Below are 22,602 nucleotides of genomic sequence, written 5' to 3'. Positions count from 1 at the left end.
CGAAGAATTGATGCTTTTGAATTATGGTGCTGGAGGAGACTCTTGAGAGTCCCATGGACTGCAAGAAGATCAAACGCATCCATTCTTAAGGAAATCAGACCTGGGTGCTCACTGGAAGGACAGATCGTGAAGTTGAGGCTCCAGTACTTTGGCCACCTCATGAGAAGAGAAGACTCCCTGGAAAAGACCCTGATGTTGGGAAAGATGGAGGGCACAAGGAGAAGGGGACGACAGAGGATGAGATGGTTGGATAGTGTTCTCGAAGCTACAAACATGAGCCTGACCAAACTGCGGGAGGCGGTGGAAGACAGGAGTGCCTGGCGTGCTCTGCTCCATGGGGTCACGAAGAGTCGGACACGACTAAACGACTAAACAACAACAACAATAGGACATTCCTCTTCACTCAGGCAGCTGGGCTTAGCTATGATTTGGCCATTGTGGTTTTGGTGCTCATCTTGTGGTTGAGTGAAACATAATCACTTCCAAGGCTCTAATTTAAAAAAGCAACAAATAAAATTTAATAATTTATTGCTCATAAGTGACTGGAAAGGCTGGAAATCCTATTCTCACTCACCTAAGGGTAAATCCCAGTGACCTCAACGTGTCTTACTTTGGGAGTAACGCCCAGCAATGCACTTTTTTTTTGCCTGCTGTGATCATGCAATTGTTGGGTCTTGTAAAGCGAGGCACCTCTCATGTCCCAGCCTAGCCAGATGGATATTGGTAGCAGCGTCCTTCATATTTATAACAGAGACAGAGTACCTGTGCTTGCTAATTATTATTGCAACTGATTAAACAGCAAGCAGGTGTTCTCATTAATCACTAATTGCTTCCTGCGCTCACCCCGCTTCCCCGGACCAAACTTGCGCGCAGTCTAAAGAACTCCTCTAATTGCCTTTCAATGCTTATTATGATTTACACGCTGCTTCTCCCAGTATGTGCAGTACAGTAATTGCTTCCGAAATTCTGTGTGTGGGTTTCTGGTTTTGTAAAATTCACCACCCACCATGCAAATCAGCACCTGGCATTCCTCCTATTAGTAAACGTGGCTGTTTCCCCTGCTTACAGCTCAGTAAACGTGGTGATGGGGAGAGATCTACCAGGCTTGGAAGAACTACAACACAGAGGCCTCTGGGAAGCGCACGGAGGAAATGACGCGCCCGTGCAGGGCATGCTGGTTTGCTTAGCAAGCGAGGCCAGTCCGCTGGGGAAAGCTGCCGGGAAAAGGAAGAGCGGCTCCAGCATGACAGCCTCGCCAGAGTGAGCTGCTGCTGCTGCTCGGGCGACTGGAGACGCCGCGTGCCCTTTCCCGGGCAATGCAGGTGAGGTTCCTTCCCAGGGGCTCGAGAGCGAGGGTCGCTTGGGAAGCGGGCAGCTTCCATCCCGTGCGATCCCAAGCTGCTTCTCGACGGGCGGGTTGGGTTTACCGAGTCCCAGATCGCGCTGCCTGCAACTGCCAGGCTGGCAGCAAACTGCTCCGTAGTTCTGAGCGCCTCCGATCCTGCAAATGCAGCGGAGGGAGGAGGAGGGCGAGAATGGAAACGCCGAAGCCCTTCGGGAGATCCAGGCCCCGAGGAAGCGGGAGGTCCCGGGAGCCCCAGTGCATCGACCAGGGAGGGGGGCGGCGGCAGCAGGTGGCGGGGATCGGACTTCTGCTGCAGCCCCGGATCCGCGGGAGAGCGCGCGCTTGGGCGGTCCGCTGCCTGAAATCGGGAAGGAAGGACCGCGCGGCTGCGGGGAGCGAGTGCGGATCGCCCTCGTTTTCTTCGCTGCTCGCGTAGGCAGGCTGAGCGAGGCGGCCGAGAACTTGTCTCTGCAAACTTGGGGGAGCGCGCGGGGGGTTGCCGGCGTCGCGCCCTTCGGGGCGCGAGGTCCTCCGGCGTGTAATCACTACGTAGCTCATGCTGTCCGCTGGTGAGACGCCCCTCGCAAGAAATAGCTGCGGAATGATCATGATCGATGCCACAAAGAAAGAGGATCCTGTCACAGCAGTCATTCTAAACTAATGGAGGAAGGTGCTCTGGTCTACACCGTAGTAATGATGATTTTGGTGGTGAATTAAGGTGCAAAGCTCTCCTCCGCGCCGTGTCTGTTCGGGTCTTTTGCACTTTTAGTCTTCCCTGATCAGCAGGCCCGCATTTCGTCCAGCTTTATAAAAGGGTTCTTGTTGTCGGGTACCTAGTACCCATCGCATCCTGAGTCCCAGGACTAAGCAGCAAAAGGGTTTTCACCTTGATGTTGATTTTATATAGACGTACAAAATGCAAAATGAATTATTTTCTGTGTTGGTTAGTTAGCACCACAAACTCTTCTCATGTTATCTAGTAGCTACTATACAAGTTCAGTCCTGCAACATATATATATATATATATATATATATATATATATATATATATATGAGATTATCTGAAACAATCTTTTTTAAAATGGTTTAAGAGATCTGTACATCTTTGCCACACATTCTGAAAAGCTCTCAATTTGCTATATTTGGGGAAACTGGAATAGTATGCACCTAGACCCATTGAAATGAATTAAGGTTCATTTTAGTGGATCTACTCTGAGTCCAAGTTAGCTGAATACCAACCCCAGTAGTTGCAAATTGAGTTTGCTGGGGTTTTTTTTGGTCAAGTTGAGCATATATAAAGCAATACCCTAGGGCCTAGAATAGAAAGGCCCTGAATCTAGACGTACCCTTGTTTCTCTCTGGAATTCAATACCATTTATCACAGATGCCAGAGGGGGCATATCTGGATGTTGTTTTTGAAAGCAGGTCACTTGCATGGACAATAAGTAATAAAGGGTTGAGGTTGGTTTTGACAGCTGCTTTAGCATGCATGTTTAAAAACATATCTTTCTGCAGAAGTAAATTGAGGCATGAAGAAGCTCAGTTACTACTGCCATCACTATGACAAGCTCCAAGGTTAGGGGCCTTGTTTGATGCTGTGTTAGATGATTTTGGAACATGAGGTTGCCTGCAGATTAAGTTTTTGGGGTGGATGAATCTGCAAAGCCCCCGAATCGGTAGCTGTAACTGCTGTGCTCTCTCACACGCACCTCCTTGCAATACATTAATGACTTTTCCTATGGCATATTGCATTAAACTAGGTTTTTTTCCAAATTTGTCAACTTAAACCATAGTGTCTCTTTTAGTTCTCTGATAGTGACTATAGTGTGGCGTTTGTTTTGATCCTGTTATTTACTTGCAAGGAGCTGGCTTCCAGTGTTTGTAGGATTGCAGCCTTAAACCCTTAATTATACTTGTAACTCCATTAAACATTTACTTCCCATGAAATTTATGTTCAAGACACTCTTGCTATTCTTTACTGTTGAACTTGAACGTGACCTTTGCAACTCTCTTTATTACTTGTAGGTATGTCATTTGACTCTTGAAGCCAACACCAGTGATTCCATGTGGATCCTCTTACAGATTAACTATTGGATTTACTATTATTTAGCATTTGATAATTGCCCCATAACACTGATCTCTGGACAATGTGCAACAAAAAGTTACAAAATAATAAAATACAAATAATTCAATATAAATGCAACACATTCCCAAACTGCACAGATTGTTTATATCTAATAACCATTACACTCAAATTCACCTTGTCACATGGAGAGCAGAAACCACCTCGTAAGAGCTAAAAACATAAGAGCAAAGAGCAAGACAGCCCCAATGAATGTAGATGTATACTAATAATATTAATTAAGAATGAGAGGATGTTGAAAGACCTGGGAGAATAGAAGTTGTTTTTCCTTGGCACTGAAAGGCCATCAACATATGTGCCAGATGCCTCTTCTAGGCATAGTGTTTCATAATAGGGGGCCACCACTGAGAAGGCTCTTTTCCTCATCACAATCTTGCACACTTCCGTTTGCATTGGTGATTGTAGAAAGGCCTTCAGTAATGATCTTTGGGCATGGGCTTGTATGTATGGGAAAAGGCATTCATTTAGATCCGAAGGTTCTGTGTTATGCAGAATTTCAAAGGTCAAACCCAGCACTTTGAATTAAGCCTGGAAGCGGATTGTCCCACCCTCTGTTGAGGAAGCTACACCTCTTACTACCTTGTTATATTTGTCTCCACTCTTTATTCTTTTCTTCTTCATGTCTCGTCTACATGGCTGCACAACAAATGGAACGTGCTTCTGACACTGAGCTTCTTCACCTGGTGTTGGTTTGATTATTTATTGTAAGAATGCAATATTATAAGAGAAGAATACGGTGCTCAAGTCGCAACCATGTTGTGTGTCCCTGCGGCTCATAGTATGCCTTATCCCAGGCATCCCCAACCTTCAGCCCTCCAAATGTTTTGGACTTCAATTCCCATCATCCCTGACCACTGATCCTGTTAGCTAGGGATCATGGGAGTTGTAGACCAAAACATCTGGAGGGCTGCAAGTTGGGCACGCCTGCCTTATCCCAATCCCTAGGCTAAGGCTGTGGTCTAATAAACACTCACCTAGGAGTAAGTCCCATTCAAACTCAATGGAGATTACTTATGAGAAGACATATACAAGATTGCAATGTGATAATGATGTATTCACTATGCCACCTTCCTGCCTATTTTGGACAGTATATCCTGGGGTATCCAGTACTGTGGCCTCAGTCTGTTCCTAGACTGTTGCTCTCATCAGCCAGAGCCAGCACAGTCAAAGGTGAATTATGATGGGGACTGGAGCCCAACAATATTTGGAGGGCATCATATTATTTACCCTTCATGTAGCTAAGCCCTTTGGAGGGTTTTGGTTTTGCTCTTTGGCTTTTGTGTGTAGCTGCATCTGCCATGTTGCTAATATGCTTATGATGTTATATTATATTCTGCCTCTCATCCTGGATATGTGGTATGCTGCTATTATAGAATAGCATGCCTGGATCCTACCAGTGGCTGCCTGCTGAATACTGCAGAAAGAAGCAGAATCCAAAGTGATTTTTTTTACAGTGCTTCAGTTTAATGTTTGCAAATGATGAGATATTTTGTTACAGATATGATTCTGGATTTGCTCCAGTAAATGAATTCTCAGACATATTTTTCAGTGTGTGAAGCAGATTGTTCTTATAAAACATGCTGCTGCTTCTGTAGTTGGATATTAAATCTTGTATACAATTGCTGTGTCTTGATCTCCTTCTCACATATATTCCCCTCCCAGGGCACCCTTTCCAGATCTGCAAGGAGCAATGAGCATTTAATGCACCCCTAAAGGATACCCCATGGTGCTCATCTTTGCTTTTCTTGTGTTCTTTGCATTTGCGTTGGGAAAGGAGGCTGCAAAAGATAAGGGCACTTGATGGTGCTTTCTCAAATCCTTCGTAACCTATATTCTGACAGGTTTATGTCCTACTTTTGTGTTGCTCATCGCTTCCTAATTGATAGAATAGCAGTGTGCAGATGACAGTCCGATAGCTGAGCTTTTGAGAATGCCCCCGGGGGTAAACGCAAATAAATTGGATGTTTACCCTCTGAGCACTGGGAAGCGGTGACTCTTCTCTCCTCCACCCCCAGATTGTTGAAATAGAAGCTTTTCTCTTCTAGCTCTGCCCAACCCAACTTGTAAAACGTTCTGTGGGAACCTTCAGGTGCACAGAGTGCTCCGCAAATTCTTAATTTATCTTCAGAACAACTCTTTGCTATCATTTTTTAGCCTCAGAGAAAGTGCTTATGCCCAAGGCTGCCCAATAAGCTTCATGGCGAAGTGGGCATTGGAACCTATATCTCCCCAGATCCAAACCTGGTAGGGGTTGCTGAGTGAATCTCCACCTGAGATCCAGCTTGTCTCCTGGGAAAACCTCAGCAGTGCCAAGGGAGCCTCTGCTGCTCCACAAGTTACTTTGAGCATCAGGTCGCCTGCCTGCTGCAGCAAATGGAATTCTAGTATTGTCCTGCAGTGCACAGGAGAAGCAAGTAGGCGAAGACATGGATTGCAGCAGGGAGCTTAGGTGGGAGGCATAATGGCCACCAGAACTTGCTCACGCTGGCTTTTGAGCTTTCAAAATGAAGGTGTATAAGCCTTATAAAACACAGGCCAGCTAATCGGCAGCACCACATTTTTGCATTGGCATGGCCTAGCATTAGCACAATACATAGCCTTAATATTTAGGTTGCTGGGTTCAGACTTGTCCCACTGAATAGGGCAGGACTCAGTTCTGAGTAAATATTCATAGGATCGTGATGCACAGTCAGGATTCTGAAGCACTGTTTGCATTGCACGATGGAAATTGCGAACGCCAAGCAAAGCAAATAGACTTGAATATCTCGTTCATTGTTCCTGGCATCCTTGATGGCATCTTGTTCATTGTGCAGGCAGAACTTGAAGAGGTCGATTGAACAAGAGGTTTTTTGGCTAAGATGCTGAATGGAGAGGTCTAGTACCTGACGGTTGCCCATTTTGTCAGTTTTGTATGAATATGTACACTGGTAAACAGCATGCCAGAAGCGGCTTAGTCATGCTGGCCACATGACCCGGAAAAACTGTCTGCGGACAAACACTGGTTCCCTCAGCCTATAGAGCGAGATGAGCGCGCAACCCCAGAGTTGTCCGCGACTGGACCTAATGGTCAGCGGTAGCTTTACCTTTTACCTTGTATTACACACTTGAATCCGGTATAGTCAGAGGAATTATTGGAATGCTTAAGATTTAAACACATATGCATTTTCTCCGCAACATTTGGGTCAATGCATGATGACACTGGGCTGGTAATTCAATTTTCTGCTCTTAATGATGCAGCTATAGTTCACCTGCCTCCTTTAAAAGTATTTTCAGTTCTTCTTAAGAAGTTTAAATTATATTGGAAATAGGTTTTATTCTCCTTTATTTGTTAAAACCGGCTAAGAGAAGCCAATGTTCTTGGAGGAGCCCCCCCTTCTGCCGCCGTCCCTGTATGTGGAATTACGAGAAGTGGAAAAAAGGAAAAGGCTTTATTGGAGCAGGGTTATATATAAATGTTGAAAGCTTCAAGATGAAAGGCTAGTGTGTCTTTCTCTTTCAGCCCTGTTTTATTTTGTATGGATAATGGTTAGGAAGCCATAGGAAAATTGGTGAACCAGAAAGCCTGGCAGCAAACTGCAATTCCTCTAACCCTCCAATTAAGAGCAGCAAGCTGCTCTGATTTCCATTAGCCCCTCTCGTGGAGCGGGTCTAACTTCTCTGTATGTAGTCATTTGCTGTCTTGTTAGCTGAGGCAGGACTGAGCATGGCTCTCTAGTGGAATATTTATGTGTCACATTTAACCTGCGCTGCAGAGTAAAGATGATATAGTGGTGGTTGTGGTGGTCGAAGTAGTACTGTCAATTGCCACCACTTCATTTTCCTCATGGTTTAAGTCTTGGCAGATATCTTCTATTATATCACCTTTCCTTCTGTCTCATGGAAGCTACTGGTGGCATGTACATCTGTCGCTGTATACAACATTTTCAGTTTCTGCTCTCATAAAGGAAAATAGCCCTGCTGGTAAATGCCACAGTCCCACCCCAAATTAGAAAGGTATCTGATCAACTTCAGCTTTGCACAGATAACATGACTGGAAAATATCTGTGAATGGGCCGCAGCTGTGCTGTGATAGACTGAAATAGGTTGGATTTCTGAAACAGAAGTACTGAACCAAAGTAAATATTGGGGTGTGGGGAGATCAGAAAAGGAAATAGCAATCAGTAATCGTAACATCTGGAAAACAAAACTGGATAACAAAAACATTTTAAGAGCTTGCTTCCTTGGAACCAAGTCCCTTTGTGTTCAGCAGCCCTTGCTCCTAGGAAAGTATTAATAGGAGTGCACTTTATATTATTTTCTGTTAGTTGAATAATTGTATGACTTCAATTGTTGATTTTTTTTAATTTTTTTTTTGGTATTGCATCTTACTGTATTCTGTATATACTATTCAGGGTCACTGAAACAAAGAGAGATTGTGAAGAGCTCCAAAATGACCTTGTCAAACTTAGCGAAGTGGGAGATAATAGCAAATGCAATTCATAGAATGGTAGAGTTGGACAGGACTTGCTTTATTCCAGCAGGCCTTTTAATGGTAGTTTAATTTTATAGCTTTCTTCACTGATTCTCATCAGTTGTATTGTATCTTCGTAAACAACTTAGTCTGTTGTAGCTAAATGGTATGTAAATTGTTTTAGTAAACCAGAAATAAAGTTTATAAAATGCGTGGCACGGAGAAAAGCTTTTCTCCCTCTGTTCCCAACACTCGAACTCGTGGCCATCCGATAAAGCTGAACGTTGGAAGATTCAGGAACGATAAATGAAGGCCCTACTACAACTAATACTACTTCATAGCTGAACTTTGGAATGTGCTCCCACTGGAGGAGATGATGGCCACCAACTTGCAAAATACAAATTTATGGAGGAGAGGGCTATTGGTGATGGCTATTAGCTATGATGACTATGTTCCGCCTCTGTGGTGGGAGGCAGTAATGCTTTTGAGTTCCAGTTGCTGGAACCCACAAGAGGGTAGAGTGCTCTTGTGCTCATGTCCCATTTGTGGAATTCCCATAGGCTAGCCACTGTGAGAACAGGATACTGGATTAACTGGGCCAATTGCCCTGATCCAGGAAGCTCTTCTTATGCTGTTGTGTACTGCCCTGAAAACTTCGTTGATCATCATCTTCTTCTTCCTTGGAAATATTGCCTCTGGCAGCTGAGACAGAACATAGCCATCAAGCCTAGTAGCCATTGGTTGCCGTAAGGCTATCCTAAATTCCTGACAATGTCAAGAATACTGGTGCGTCTTTGCATTACTTTACCAAACATGCTCTCTTGGAGGGAAAAACAAAATAAAAATAGGAGTATGCTCTTATCTATGTCAAGTACCTGAGATAAGCTTGTGCCGCAGAATGCTCTTTACAGTATTTAATGCCGCTTAATGGATTTTTCGCCCCATCCGTGTGTGTAGCTTTCAGCCACTACAACTTGCTTTGATATTGCTCATGGAATAAAACCTATTATTTTCTCATTGTGAAAGTCCTTTTATGCACAGTGTAATTGGTACTTAACATTCACTTCACAGTCTGGACTGTAAGCTCCCAGTGGACCAACCGATCTCTCACTAGCCAGCTCCATCTGTTTCCAAATTTGTTTTGGAATCCCAGGAACAGACAGGAGGCGACTTCCACCACTGCGGGTGCTTACTTGGGAAAATATCTCAAATTCCTGGGAGCCACATATAATAAAACTTTATAAATCAAGAGCTTTTCCAAATTCTAGCACCAACTGTTTAAGTATCTAAATGACCAGATGTTTACAGTTCCAGTCTGAATGGTTTTCATTTGCATTTGCCTCTTTGCTTGCATAATACCTGTTTGTTGCTTTTGTTTATGTCTTTATTGCATTTATATCCCATCTTCCCTCCAAGGAGCTCAGGGTGGTGTACATACCTTTCCTCATTCCTATTTTATCCTCACAAGATTTTTAAAATGTGGGTTGTAAAACTAGTTCTTACATTAGAATTTACAGTTTGTGGAGAATATTCCCCAGAGAATTTTCTAGCAGAGTATATTTTCTAGAATATTCTAGAATATGTCTACTGTAAAAGGTTGATGAGACTGGACTTTCTCTTGAAATCCATCAATGTAGATTTTTATCGCTGAAGCAGAAACTGTTACCCAAGGTTTCAGTTTTTGGGATGTGGAAGTGAAGGGATCCCATGTCACTAAATTTAGGTTGGCCCCACAGGTTTTAATATATCTGAGCTTGTGTGTGGTAAAGTTTGCCTTTAGGGAAAACATTGGTATTGATAGGTGGGCTCTTCCTCAACAATTTTAATTTTTGTTGCAGATAAACTCAACTGAGAAGAACACAATTGTGATGTTGCTGAAGAAGATTCATAGAAAAAATTTCCGGATGATCATTGACTGACGGCTTTGCCTGATGTGGTTTAGTGAGCATCACAATAGCCAGAACAAGTTGTTCTACATTCCTTTCTTTGAATTACCAGGTAGAGGTCTTTGTTTTGTTTTTGCCCTTAAATTAAGCTGTGCTCTGAGATGTGCTTGTAGCTAAAGTAGATTTATAACCAGTAATAAAAGTCTGCTATTGTCATTCTCCCAGTTTCTTTTATAGTAAATATTTTAAAAAGATAACTATAAGTCTATATTACTCTGGGCAAACACTCTTTCTGTATAATGGTAGGGTATACCTAATATAATTTTCTCAATAGTAATTGCATGGGTGGAACCAATCTTAAATATCTTGAATAAATTTACATAGGAAAAATGTCTACAGATAATGAAAACATGTTCTCTGTAGGCGCACCTGTCTCCTGAGGTATAAGCTCTTTATACTCAAAAGCATGTTGTGTTCAAAACACACAACTTAATTAGGATTCTTACTGCAGTCTATAATTCCCTCTTTGTCAATGCAGGAGGCAACTGTTTTGTGGACAAGTCAAAGCCTATTTGGATTTATTTCGATGAATAGGTAACTGTGATCCCCATATAACTGATGAAACTGTAGCATTCCATGTAATTGGAAATCTTGCCATTTTTTAAGCAATAAAGGCATATTGCCTTGCTGGTATCTACATGTAGGAACCATTTTCCTTAATGTTATTGGGCAGGGTGGCCAAATTCATAAGCCCGGAAGGGGTGGGTGAGAGTACTGGAAGTGTGTTTTAACTGGGTCTCTTTGTGCCTGCCATCCACCCCTCCAATTCCCCTTCCTCGCCCACCTCCTTCCTGTCTGGCTTGCTCTCCTGATTGGCCAGCCACCACCTCTGCTCCTAGGGGAATCTCCTTCCCCGGGGATGGGGTCAGGACATCCTTGACACCCCCTCCCTCTCTGTGAGGTCAGGTGGCCCCAGAGCGGCTTTGGGTGAGGACCCTCCTCAAAATCACTGCTTGGACTGTTCTCATCCCTCAAATTGAGACTGGGGCCCAGTGGCAGTATGTCAGGCTCCTCCTTTACATCATGGCCCAAACTGCTGCTACCTCCCATCCTGAGGTCATCATCTTCTTCCTCCTCTTGACACACTCTGCCAGTCACACCCTGCCCCCAGCAGAGTTATGGAGATCACAACACTTGGTAGCAAGTTTAGTACTTAGGCAGTAATGTACACACGACCCTACTTCAAGTGGAGCCAATTCACATTAGGAAATAAATCCTATGGATATCTTATATATCACATTTTTTGTCCTTTTCTGTTCTGACTAAATGTTTCTGAGATAACCCCTCAACCATGTTTTGGTGTGTTATTTTAATCTGAATGTAGGAAGACAGACGAACCATCAAAGATTTAAAAAGGTGGTTAGAAATGGAGTCATTGCACCATTTTGTGACTTCATTTCAGACCACTTTGATTTGCATTCGTCACAACATTCAACATGTCATGGAACCGTCTAGACACAATGCGGCACATTTCTGTAATGTACATTATGTATTGGATTATCTTTTCAGTTAGGGAATAGCACTGCACTCTCATAGCCTAGTCTTCCGTTAACATTCATCTGGCAGCAATTCCTGCTCACTTTGTTCCTGTTGAAAGCTAATCAGGTTTCTCTTACTGCATGAAACAACTTCTTACAGAATTGACTCAGGCTTCCTCCTTTTCAGACTTCCTGGCCTAAGAGGATGCTTCATGATCTGTCACCATTGATGACTAAACAGTCTGAACCAGTAGCAACATGTTTAATGGATTATCTCACCATCAAGGTTGCGGTTTTGAAGACAATCACTTCAGTGAGAAAAGTGTATGGAAATGATTGTGCTTCATTGTGGTCTGCAATTCTTGATGGTGCATAAGAACTGCTTTGCATTAAGGCCTATTTTGGAATTACTACCATATTCATTTCACATTAAGCAAACCACAGTTTTGTCAATCCTCTTTTCAAATCCTTCAGATGAGCAGAAGTGTGAATTGCATTCATTAGATGTCCATACGGCCATTTGATTTTTACTTGCATTGCACTTGTGAGTTTAGAAGAAGAGGTGCTAAATTTCATTGACTGTTCAAGAAGGAGTTGAGCTTTTTGAGCTTCTTCCCAGACCCTTGCTAGGTTTATTATTTCTGGAGATTCACACATTCTCCACAAGAAGCTCAGCCATCTTCAGCACTGCAGACATGTGTCTCAGTTGCAGCTGCCTGTATGCCAGCAAAGTGGAAGTGGCCTCATGATGTTTTCTCTAGCAGAATGCAATGGCCATTGAGGGCAGAAATTAAACCAGGGTTGGAAGAGCAGTGTTGCAGGGCGATGGACTTCTATTCTCTCTGCTCAGTAGGGAATGCTATAGTCCTCCCATTTGTGGGATTGCATGCTTACTGGGAAACTGCTGTTGTGCAGTCACTTAGCCAGCCCTCCTCCCTGGTTTAAAGGCTGCAGATACCATTGATGCAGCATTAGGAAGAAGCCGAACAGGTTTTTTGGCAGGCAAGCTTGGTGGACAAAATGCCAATTAAAGGGAGGGATGGGAGAGCCTCATGCTCAAAGTTCTAGGCATTTCTGAGATTCGGCCTGTGTTCGTATGGGATTTGGCCAAAGAACTGCAGTTACTGGTAATCACAATTTCTGTTTTACTATATTGAGCCACTCATGGACTGGAAATTTCAAGACTGTTTTTGTATATTGATCAGATTGTGGATGTGAGACCTGTGGTTTGGATTTGCACACAATGATGTTTGTGGCGATGCTGAAGCACAAGTAAATATCCTCATTGCCAGGGAAAACAGTAACTTTCAGATTGGCTGCAAAGCTGGTAAAGAAGTGGGTGGATTGGAGCATGCAGCTAAAGTCAGGATGTGGCCTGTGAAATGAGTACAGAGGTAGCCAATGTGGTGCCCTCTCAATGTAGTTGGGCGCCCACCTGTATGCTGAAGCTCAGCCTTGAAACTTTGCCTATGAGAGAGAGGTTTACTGTCCATTTGCTGCCAGTGGTGTCTGTTGCTTTATTTCTTTGTTGTCTTCTCCTACACATGGGGAGTTACTTATGTTAATGAATATAAATTAGGTAGTGAGAGTGGAGAGGTTTCTGTGCTTTAACCTCAATCATTAGAATGATTAAAGTATTCTCCCTCTCCTTTCCCCCCTTCTTTCCATTCCAGGATTTTAAGGATGGATTATTTTCGAGCCTTCACTTTTCTCTTTATGCTGATATTATCCAGAGGCGTCACAGCAGACACAGAGAAGAGAACCCCTGATTCAGGATTAGAAATCTGTATCCTTCTTTCATTGCCTTGATTTTTGTCTGTGAAAGTGGGGTGTAACTGAGAGAGTGTTGCTTGTTAGGGGCCCCTTTTGTGCTTAGCAAGGGTGGAGAAAGGGAGTGGATTTGTAAGCCTTGGGAAAACATGTAGATTTGTACATGTGCATGTAAAAGTATATAAACTGCAAAAGGGTACGCATACATACCACAAGGGGCATTCTGAAGCACTAGGCTGGGGAAAGCTCATCTGAAAGGCCCATGTGAATTAAAATGTCTCTGCCTGGTGCCAAAAGGACATCAGTCACTGCCAGGTGAACCTCCTGGGAAGAGCATTCCAATGTTGACGCTCCACCGCTGCAAAGTCCTCTCTTGCATCCACAGCTGTCTAACTTCCAGACCCTTTCAGCTGCTAAGATAGGCAGAGGGGACCCTCTTGGTAGCTCCTCCACCTTCAGAGACTTGGGGATGGGGGTGGCATGGCAGATAAGACATTCTCTGTGGCAGCCCCTAAGTTGTGGAACTCCTACCCCAAAGAGGTGTGTCTGGCACCTTCATTTTGCTAGTGAAGTCTCCAAAGACAGAGCCAAAGAGGCCACAAGTCAGGCATGCCTTTTATTCTAAATGTCCCGTCTTGCCCAAATACTCTTAAAGGAATTACCAACCATTTCGCCCTTGGGCCTGGTGTATTTTTCTCAGATATGCAGTGTTGTACTGTGTGAGAAGTATAACGACCTTGTCCTTCCCAAATAAGCTATGTACCCCAATACCAACACTCTTAAAAAGAGAGAGAGATATATATCTCATCCTGGCTCAGTAATGTCAAATAGGCTTCACTTCCTTCCTAGCTCACTCAACTTTTCCCTCCATACTCTCCGTATGAAAGCCATTCGTCACATGATCTTCATCAAGTTGGAAAACACCACTGTGAAATAGATGGATTCTTTATGCTGACACGGTGATTGCAGCATGGCATGTCACATGGTTCTTCCTCTGGGCAAAAAGTTTCTCTGCTCTTTCTGTTCCAGGAGGGGTTGTATTTTTCTCTCTCCTTGACTCTCCCTTGCTTTTAATTGGTAATGTGAACCCTTGTCATTTGTCTTTCCCTCTGGATTTATGCTGTCATCCTCCATAGATTCTAGTTTACAGTTGCCAGGCCACCGAGAGCAGATATTCTTTGCAGTCTCCGTAAACTTTATTTATTGTCATTGGCTTTTCCTCAAAGAAACTGGATGCAGTAGTTAAAAGAAGCCTGGTCCCTTGTAAGGGCTACTTTGATGGAGTGGGCCCCAGATCTCCTATTGCCTTCCCTCTCTGTTCTTAAACTTAAAACTTTTTAAAAAATGGTTCAGAGCCATCATCCATTCATAGAAATTAGCATATACACATTTTATGCAAAGTCCCCAAGTCTTTTTATATACCTAACAATGCCCCAGGGTGAAGGGCAAAAAAGAGGCTGGGATTGTGCTGTGGGTTGTGGGGAGGGGAACATGGGGCAAGAGTTTGGATGTTCTGTAGCGCATGGCATCCTTGACCAAGTTACAGATAAGAAGCTGTTCGAAGTGAAACGCAAAGACCAGATGAATGCGTTGAAGAACCTGATTGAGCTCAACGATGTGAACCAACAATACAAGATCATAGACATCATGCTCAAGGGTCTTTTCAAAGTGAGCCTTGCCTAACAGAGCGCAGGATTTATTTATTTTTAGTTATGGAATGTTAGATAATCTTAAAAGCAGTGTGTGGGGCCTAAGAAGAAGAGTGTAGTGTCTTCGTCAACAATGCTTCTTTACTGGAAAAGGTTGAGGTGGTGGTGGGGAAGAGACTTGGCACTATGACCACCTCACAATTCCAGTGAATTGCTGGTGAATGTAGCGGCTGCCACTCATTCCAGACACAGTTGGTTGTGAGGGGAGGGGAGATGGTAGCCACTCATTCCAGACATAGTTGGTTGTGAGGAGAGGGGAGATGGTACCTCTTAGGGTCTGCTGGTTTTAAATCTACTGTGGGAAGATAGCCTAGGATGGTCTAGGCCTTACCTTAGGCACCCTCACCAAGTGCTTTCTTACACTTCCATCTGCAGAGTAGTAGTAATAATAATAATAATAATAATAATAATAATAATTTTATTTATACCCCGCCCTCCGCAGCCAAGACCAGGCTCAGGGCAGCTAACAACCAATAATAAAAACAAGTTGATTAAAATACAACTTAAAAACAAGATTTAAATACAACATTAAAACATTAAGATGCAGCCTCTTACACAGGAGGAGAAAGGAAAAAAGAAAGGAGAGGGAATCAAATTGATTCTAAGCCAAAGGCCAGGCAGAACAACTCTGTCTTACAGGCCCTGCGGAAAGAAATCAGATCCTGCAGGGCCCTGGTCTCATGAGGAAGAACGTTCCACCAGGCCGGAGCCAGTGTTGAAAAGGTCCTGGCTCTGGTTGAGGCTAATCTAACTTCCTTAGGGCCTGGGACCTCTAGGGTGTTGCTGTTTATGGACCTTAAGGTCCTCTGTGGGGCATACCAGGAGATGTGTTCCCGTAGGTACGAGGGTCCTAGGCAGGTAGTGACCATTTTAGGTGTGTCCAATTGATGCACAACTGCCGATGCATGGGCCCTTTTGGACCCAGAAAAGGATGGAATGGAGGCAGAACGGGCTTATGCGCACCTCTGCTGATGTGCATGGCAGTGAGGAATGGAACCCCATGCAAAATGGTCACTGCCTGTATGTATGTAGAAGAGCACTTTCAGCACCTGCTCCATAAAAATAGATTGCCTTACACTGGAGATTTGCCCAATGCATGGGTCTGCACATTCAGGACCAGCATGAGATCTTAGTTGTTCTTCTGGGCTGGTATTTGGTTGGGTTTAAATGAATAGTTGAGGTATTATATTAGACTAGGTACTTGAGAAGTGATTTGCAGCTTATCGATGGTAGCATCACATCGCATGGAGAAGGCGGTTGTGGCTTCATACAGTTGCTGTTTGTCTGTGGCCCCAACAAGCTCCATTTTGTGCTGTGTGATGTAACAGCGTCGCAGCACAAATGTTCCTGTGTGTTTTGTGCTTGCTACCGCCAAGCCTGTTGAAACCAGACTCGGTTCAGGAACTGCAGCTGTTGGTTCCCCCGCAAATAATGTGAGGTGTTTTGAAGGGCTGGGATATCCATTCTCACAATTTGGTTTCCTGGCTTTTGAGGTGGTTATTTCCCCCAAGTTTCCTCGTCTGTCAGGGCTGTGTCAGATGGGCATTTGTAGCAAAGCAGAAGAGGTGGGGGTGTGCGGCTGAGAAGAGGCAGCACAGGTGTGGGAAAGAGATGTTTTTGGCAGGAGCTGATATCAACCATGTCCACTTTCTGTTGTGATGTGCAGGTTCTTGAAGACTCGCGGGCTGTACTTATAGCAGCAGATGTCCCTCCAGATGGGCCGTTCCCTCAGGATGAGAAGCTAAAGGATGGTGGGAGCTCTTTGCTTTATAATCCCGATTTCTCCATCCATCATTCTGTAGCCATTAAGTTTGTAACAATGAGCTGTTCTGGCATTACAGCTCTCGTTGCCATTTTGGCGACTCTTGCTTAGCCACCCCTGTCACTTCTGTTCTTGTGTGTCATCATTTCTGACATTTGCAAAGGTCCTGGGATGGGAACAGAGCCAAATGAGGCTACATAGCATATGGTACATGAAGCAGAACAGAATCTTATTATTTCGCCTGTGCATATAATGGAAAGTTAACACTCGTAAGGCTGGTCAGTATCATTAAACAGGGACGTGTGGCTTCATTCAGATTGATAGCCAGTTTCTCCCCACCCCCGGTCGGATTCTGCAACTGGAACCCTTGGTTTTGTGACTGGACTAAATGTATGCAGATTTGCATTGTTTACAGAGAGGTACATGAATTTACAATTTGAGACTGGCTGGTTATGTTTCCGGTCACTTTTAAAAAATGTTTGTTGAGCAAAGAAAAATTGAGAGAGTGGAAAAGGAAGGGCAATTGAACCTATGAGGGCAGCCAGAGTTTAAGCTATTGCAGCATGAAAATGGTAGGTACTTGTAGAGAAGCAGAGATTCCAGTTCTTTTGTCCAAGGTACTGATTTAGTATATTAAGGTATCCTACCTTGTGCTTTTGGCTGGTGTTTTTTGGCCATGCAGATTTCCAGAATTAAACCCTCATTTAAACTGTTGATGCCAGCCACCTAGACAATGAGCAGCAGTAGCCTCCCCCCAACAATGCTACTGCCACCTATATCTGTAATGAAGGGAAGGATATAGTTTTAATAGTTTTCCTTTGCACTGATCACAGGTAGCCTGAACCCACCTGGAATTCATTCTCTTATTATAATTTTGAAAATACTATGCGACTTCTGTTTCCTTTGAATAGCTGTAGGAAAAATTATGTCAGATTGAATGACACACTACTTTGGGTTCCTTGCCAGATTTGTGGGCTGCTAGCTTGCTTTCTGGATTTCTGAAGTTCACAGATTTGGATGTGAGCATATTAATCTGTCCCACCAATATTTTATTTTCAAATGCTGTGTACATAAGGTTGGTCCCTCTTTTTCTGTATTCATAAACTTGGAATAAAATATAAACCCTTTTCTGTACAGTCACTAACATAAATTAAATGTAAAGGTACCCCTGACCGTTAGGTCCAGTTGCGCACGACTCTGGGGTTGCAGTGCTCATCTCGCTCTATAGGCCAAGGGAGCCGGCATTTGTCCGCAGACAGCTTCCGGGTCATGTGGCCAGCATGACTAAGCCGCTTCTGGCGAACCAGAGCAGCGCACGGAAACACTGTTTACCTTCCCGCCAGAGCAGTACCTATTTCTCTACTTGCACTTTTGACGTGCTTTTGAACTGCTAGGTTGGCAGGAGCAGGGACCGAACAACGGGAGCTCACCCCATCACAGGGATTCGAACCGCCAACCTTCCGTTCGGCAAGCCCTAGGCTCTGTGGTTCTATTCTATTCTATTCTATTCTCCCCTCCCTTCTCCTCACTCACACAAGCAATAGGAATGGTTAGAGTGTGTTGAGGTGGTACACACCCTGCATTTGGATTCTATGTTTATTCTCATGGAACTTGTCTGATCTCTACCAGTGGTAAAACTCCTGATTTCTCATTTGTGGCTCTTTACCTCTAGCATATTCCCATGTGGTGGAGAACACTGCATTTTTTGGTGATGTAGTCCTGCGTTTTCCCAAGATAGTACACCATTACTTTGACCGCAACTCCAACTGGAACAACCTGATTCGCTGGGGAATTGGCTTCTGTAATCAGACAGGTGTATTTGACCAAGGTCCGCACTCACAAGTCCTCGGATTGGTAAGACTTCTGGTTTGACTTCTGCTCTGATGTTGTTGGCCTCTGATAATGGCCAACAATGGGTTGGCAATGTGGGATAAAGGAATATGAGTTGAGGGAAAACGAATAATCTAAGGGTTGCTTCAGTCGTTTCAGTATCTGTATATGGAGGGTGCTTTTGTGTAGGAACTAGCATGAAGCTTGCATAAAGATGGTAATATGCAACTTATATGTGCATTTCACACTATGTGTGCACACTGAGTAGTAATGACTTTTGCTTCTCAGCAATAGTATAATCCAGTGGCATAGCGTGGGGGGGGGTGCGGGGGGGGGGCGGCCGCACCGGGCGCAACATCTGAGGGGGGGGGCGCGCTAATCTAGTGGAAGAGACTCAAGTGCTAAAATCCACGGGTTAGGGGGCGCAAATTACTTGCCTTGCCCCGGGTGCTGACAACCCACGCTACTCCACTGGTATAATCCATTCATACATGTGTTCTTTCTTTCTTTCTTTCTTTCTTTCTTTCTTTCTTTCTTTCTTTCTTTCTTTCTTTCTTTATTGGGTTTTATAAACAAGAATAATGGTATACAAATAAGTATACCAAGTTTTCTCATGCCATTTGTATATCACAAAAACAGCATAATAAATGTGGAAAAATATCTACATGTTTCATTATTAGTGGTCAGTAGATAAGTTCTTGATTCATGAATTGGTTTAAACCAGCCATAGGCAAACTTGGCCCTCCAGATGTTTTGGGACTACAACTCCCATGATCCCTGGCTAACAGGACCAGTGGTCAGGGATCATGGGAATTGTAGTCCCAAAACACCTGGAGGGCCAAGTTTGCCTATATCTGCTTTAAACAATTAGGAAGAAAAGAGGGGGAGGGGGGAATGATGAGTAGGGTGGGGTGGTTATACTTCTATTCTTCTACTTTGTGTGGGGTTAGGGTTAGGGTTAGAGTCACTTGTTGTATTTCCTTGGTGGTGCATTCATTCGTTGTTGACCTGCATGACGGATCTGTGCAATGGTCACATGCTAGTTTCTGCAGGGAAGAGTTTTCCATGTCAGAGTTCTGTGATGTGCAATCCCGTAATTAGCCGTATGGCTGCACATTTCTGCATCTTGGTCTCTGATAGGCTGCTTTAGCTCACAGCAACCCTTTAAGCCATGCTACCTTTGTGTGCAGCCTATGCGGTTTCCTGATAATTTACACAGCAAGTGAATGAATTGCAAGATCAGTGGTTCAGCCCATAAGGGGCATCAAAACTCCTTGCATTTGCAGTACCCTTAATTTGGGAGGGGTAGTTTTTTCACATTTGGGGGAATTTGCACTGAACTACCAAATGAGGCTGGGAAGCTTCAATGGCGGGTGATGTAGTTGCAGGAACTGAGAAGCAGGCAGCAGAGTGAGACGATTACAAGACATGTGAATGAAGCTGATCTTCACTATTTTTCTTCTGCAGATGGCTCAAGAGCTTGGAATAAGTGAGAAATCTCCAGAATACCGGAACCCCTTTAAAACAGACAATTCTGAAGTAAGATAATAAAGCCATTAGTGCACCCTGCCTGTTTTTACCTATCCTGGCCATTGGGTTGCTGACACCTTTCTGGGGCTTGGCAAGGGAAGAAATGGGCAGCACTGCTTCATGACAGATATGTGGTTATCCCTAGGCACGACTAGCTGGTAATAGTGACTCTGTTCTCCGCAGCAACTTCCAGTGTGGAAATCTTGTGCAGCCAGCAAAATGCACACTTGGTTGCATATTTGGCTGACAGTTCATATTGTTACCTCCAAAGGGAAATTGAAAAAGGAAGCCAGCGCATCTGCACAACCTGTAGAAGTTCCCCTTCTGATGTGACAACCCAGCACTGCAGCTGGATGCAGGCACTGACCATGCGCTCAGCTTGCCACACAGAAATCTCATCTGGAGCTGCCCACAGTGGCCATGCTCAGTTGCATTTGGTACTTGACGCATGTTGCATCAAAGGCAGCTGCAGATGCCTATTTCTTTCCTCTGTCTCTTTCATATCTGGACCGATTTAGCTGCTTTGCAAAGCAGATTGCCCCTGGAAATAGGTTTTTGAGTAGAATCATTATCATAGCTCAAGACATGGGAGCTGCACCTATTGAGACCTTTCCTAGTTTTTTGTTCCTACTAACGCAGATTTGCAAATAATGCCATACATGTTATTAGCTAACAAAAGTGTTTGTTGACATAGATATGTGTGACATAGTTGTGTTGTTGTGTTTTAGAGTGCCAGAATTTATTCATTTTATTTTATATTCCACTTTTCCTCCAAGGATCTCAAAGTATTGTACATGGTCCCCCCCCCCCCCCAGCCTCATGTCATCCTCACAAAAGCCCTGTTAGGTCAGTTAAGTTGTGAATGAGAGACTGGTCTATGGTCACCCAGTGAACCCTGATCTCCCAGGTCCTAGTCCAACACTACAGCACAAAGCCTCTTTATCTTTCTTTTATTCACAGAAGTGACTGAGGCACTTGACTAGCGTTCTACAGGTAGCTCCATGACATAATCAAGAGTTGACTTTTGGGAACCCCCTTTTCCATAGAGATGCCATTTCCAACACACAGCAGTAGTGCAGATCCAAGAAGACTATCCCCAATCCATTATTTGTGGATGGGATTATATAATCTAAAGCCAAATTCATGTCTCCTGAATCCAAGTCATTGAAACTACAGATATGAAAAGCAGGTGCAAGTGGCAGGAGGAGGTGTAATTGGCTAACTGTGAGGCTTGTGTGCAGAACTGTCTCTTTGTTCCCACGTGGCTGAGCTCATCCTCTTCCCTGTCAGTTTTTCCCCAGTGCGGACACATTCCAGAAGGCTCTCCGGGAGGAAGAGAAGCGAAGGAGGAAAGAGGAGAAGCGGAAGGAGATCCGCAAGGGGCCTCGCATCTCCCGCTCACAGTCGGAGTTGTAATGCCGCCACCTGCTCCTGTCGCCGTGACTTGCCCTGGGCGGGAGATGGAAGCTGCTGGGACAGGCGCATCCCAGTCCCTTGGTGACCTCAGGAAAACGCCAGGATGTTGCGGTTTTGTTTTGTAAGGTTTTGGAAGTTTGTTTCTTCTTTCAGCAAGACGTTGGCTAACGACTGGATTGAGCTGTGGGAAGCGCCCCAGGCAGAGATTGCGGTCTTTGAGCACATCTTCCCTTATGGGAAGGCTTTTTCGAGTAATTGGAATGTACAGAGTTTGTCAGAGGCTGTTCCTCATGTCTCTGTGTATTTTTGTTTCATGTGGCTTTTGCCAGTTTGTAACGCTTAGGGAGAGGGGCGGCGAAAGGGAAGTTCTCTGGCTCATGCCACCTCTGCAGTTCATAACACCAGAGGTTGTGAATTGTTGTGCAGTCAGAATGGTAAGGTAACACAGAGTTGCAAGATTAACTTGAGGGGGCAGCAGAATCACCTTCAAAAAGTTAAGGGTTCTAAGAGTTATGGGTTAAGGACATAGATTCTTTGGGATTATTCACACACTGACAGAGTACTCCTTTTGAATGTACCTAGGATACGTCAAAGAGGTGCTGTTATTAAAATGCCGTAATAATCCACAGTCCTTTCTGGTTCTATGGTGTCAAAGTCTTCCTCTTTTTCCACAAGGCTGTTAAACCATTTTTTCTCATAAAAGAGGAGGAGGACGGGAATTAATGTGGTTAATTTTGGCTTGAGAAGATGAACAGCACGGTCGGGTCGTCATCAACGAGCATTTGCACTTGACAATTTTGCCATATTGTACTGGTCTGCTGCAACAAAAAGAACAAAGACTTTTGTGGCACTTTCAAGACCTAACACATTTATTGTTTGTCACCAGCGGTGCCACTACTGCACAATGGGAAATTACTGAAACATTCAAGGAGATGGGAGATTTCATTCCCCTTCTTTATGGTGAAGGGAACTTATCTGCTCATCTTTCTGAGGCACTAGAAGAGCTAGAGAGAAGTGATTATGTAAATTTCTTCAGCTTCTATTGTCCAGTGGGTACAGAGTGGAACTGCTGTGTCCATAATTGCTGACTCTTGACTGTTTCAGTACATCCCCATCCCTCAGTTAATGGTGCCGTCGCAATCTTGGTGATGACCTTTAATTTGAAATGTCAATATGAGATACTCACTTGCCACTGTTCTTACTCCGCGGAAAAGCAGACAGTC

The 22,602-nt window shown here is 44.1% G+C and overlaps 1 protein-coding gene across 2 annotated transcripts; it reads left to right on the top strand.

Moving 5' to 3' along the window:
* Window positions 1-1,186: 1,186 nt before the first annotated feature.
* On the top strand, window positions 1,187-22,007 carry CCDC134 (coiled-coil domain containing 134). Of its 2 annotated transcripts, XM_028746239.2 has the most exons (9): window positions 1,187-1,322; window positions 9,777-9,936; window positions 10,363-10,418; window positions 13,036-13,148; window positions 14,679-14,800; window positions 16,508-16,592; window positions 18,276-18,457; window positions 19,901-19,972; window positions 21,254-22,007. In XM_028746239.2, exons 3-9 carry the CDS (start codon window positions 10,411-10,413, stop codon window positions 21,377-21,379), a joined length of 708 nt encoding a protein of 235 aa, XP_028602072.1. In that variant the 5' UTR covers window positions 1,187-1,322; window positions 9,777-9,936; window positions 10,363-10,410; the 3' UTR covers window positions 21,380-22,007. The 2 variants fall into 2 exon arrangements, with proteins under 2 accessions (XP_028602072.1, XP_028602073.1); XM_028746240.2 differs by lacking the exon at window positions 10,363-10,418 and having other exon boundaries at window positions 1,189-1,322.
* Window positions 22,008-22,602: the final 595 nt, after the last annotated feature.

This window comes from Podarcis muralis, chromosome 10 (genome assembly GCF_964188315.1).
Source record: "Podarcis muralis chromosome 10, rPodMur119.hap1.1, whole genome shotgun sequence".
In the NCBI taxonomy this organism is placed as follows: domain Eukaryota; kingdom Metazoa; phylum Chordata; class Lepidosauria; order Squamata; family Lacertidae; genus Podarcis; species Podarcis muralis.
The sequence above is the reverse complement of the archived record's forward strand: the minus strand, read 5'-3'. Positions and strand labels throughout refer to the sequence as shown.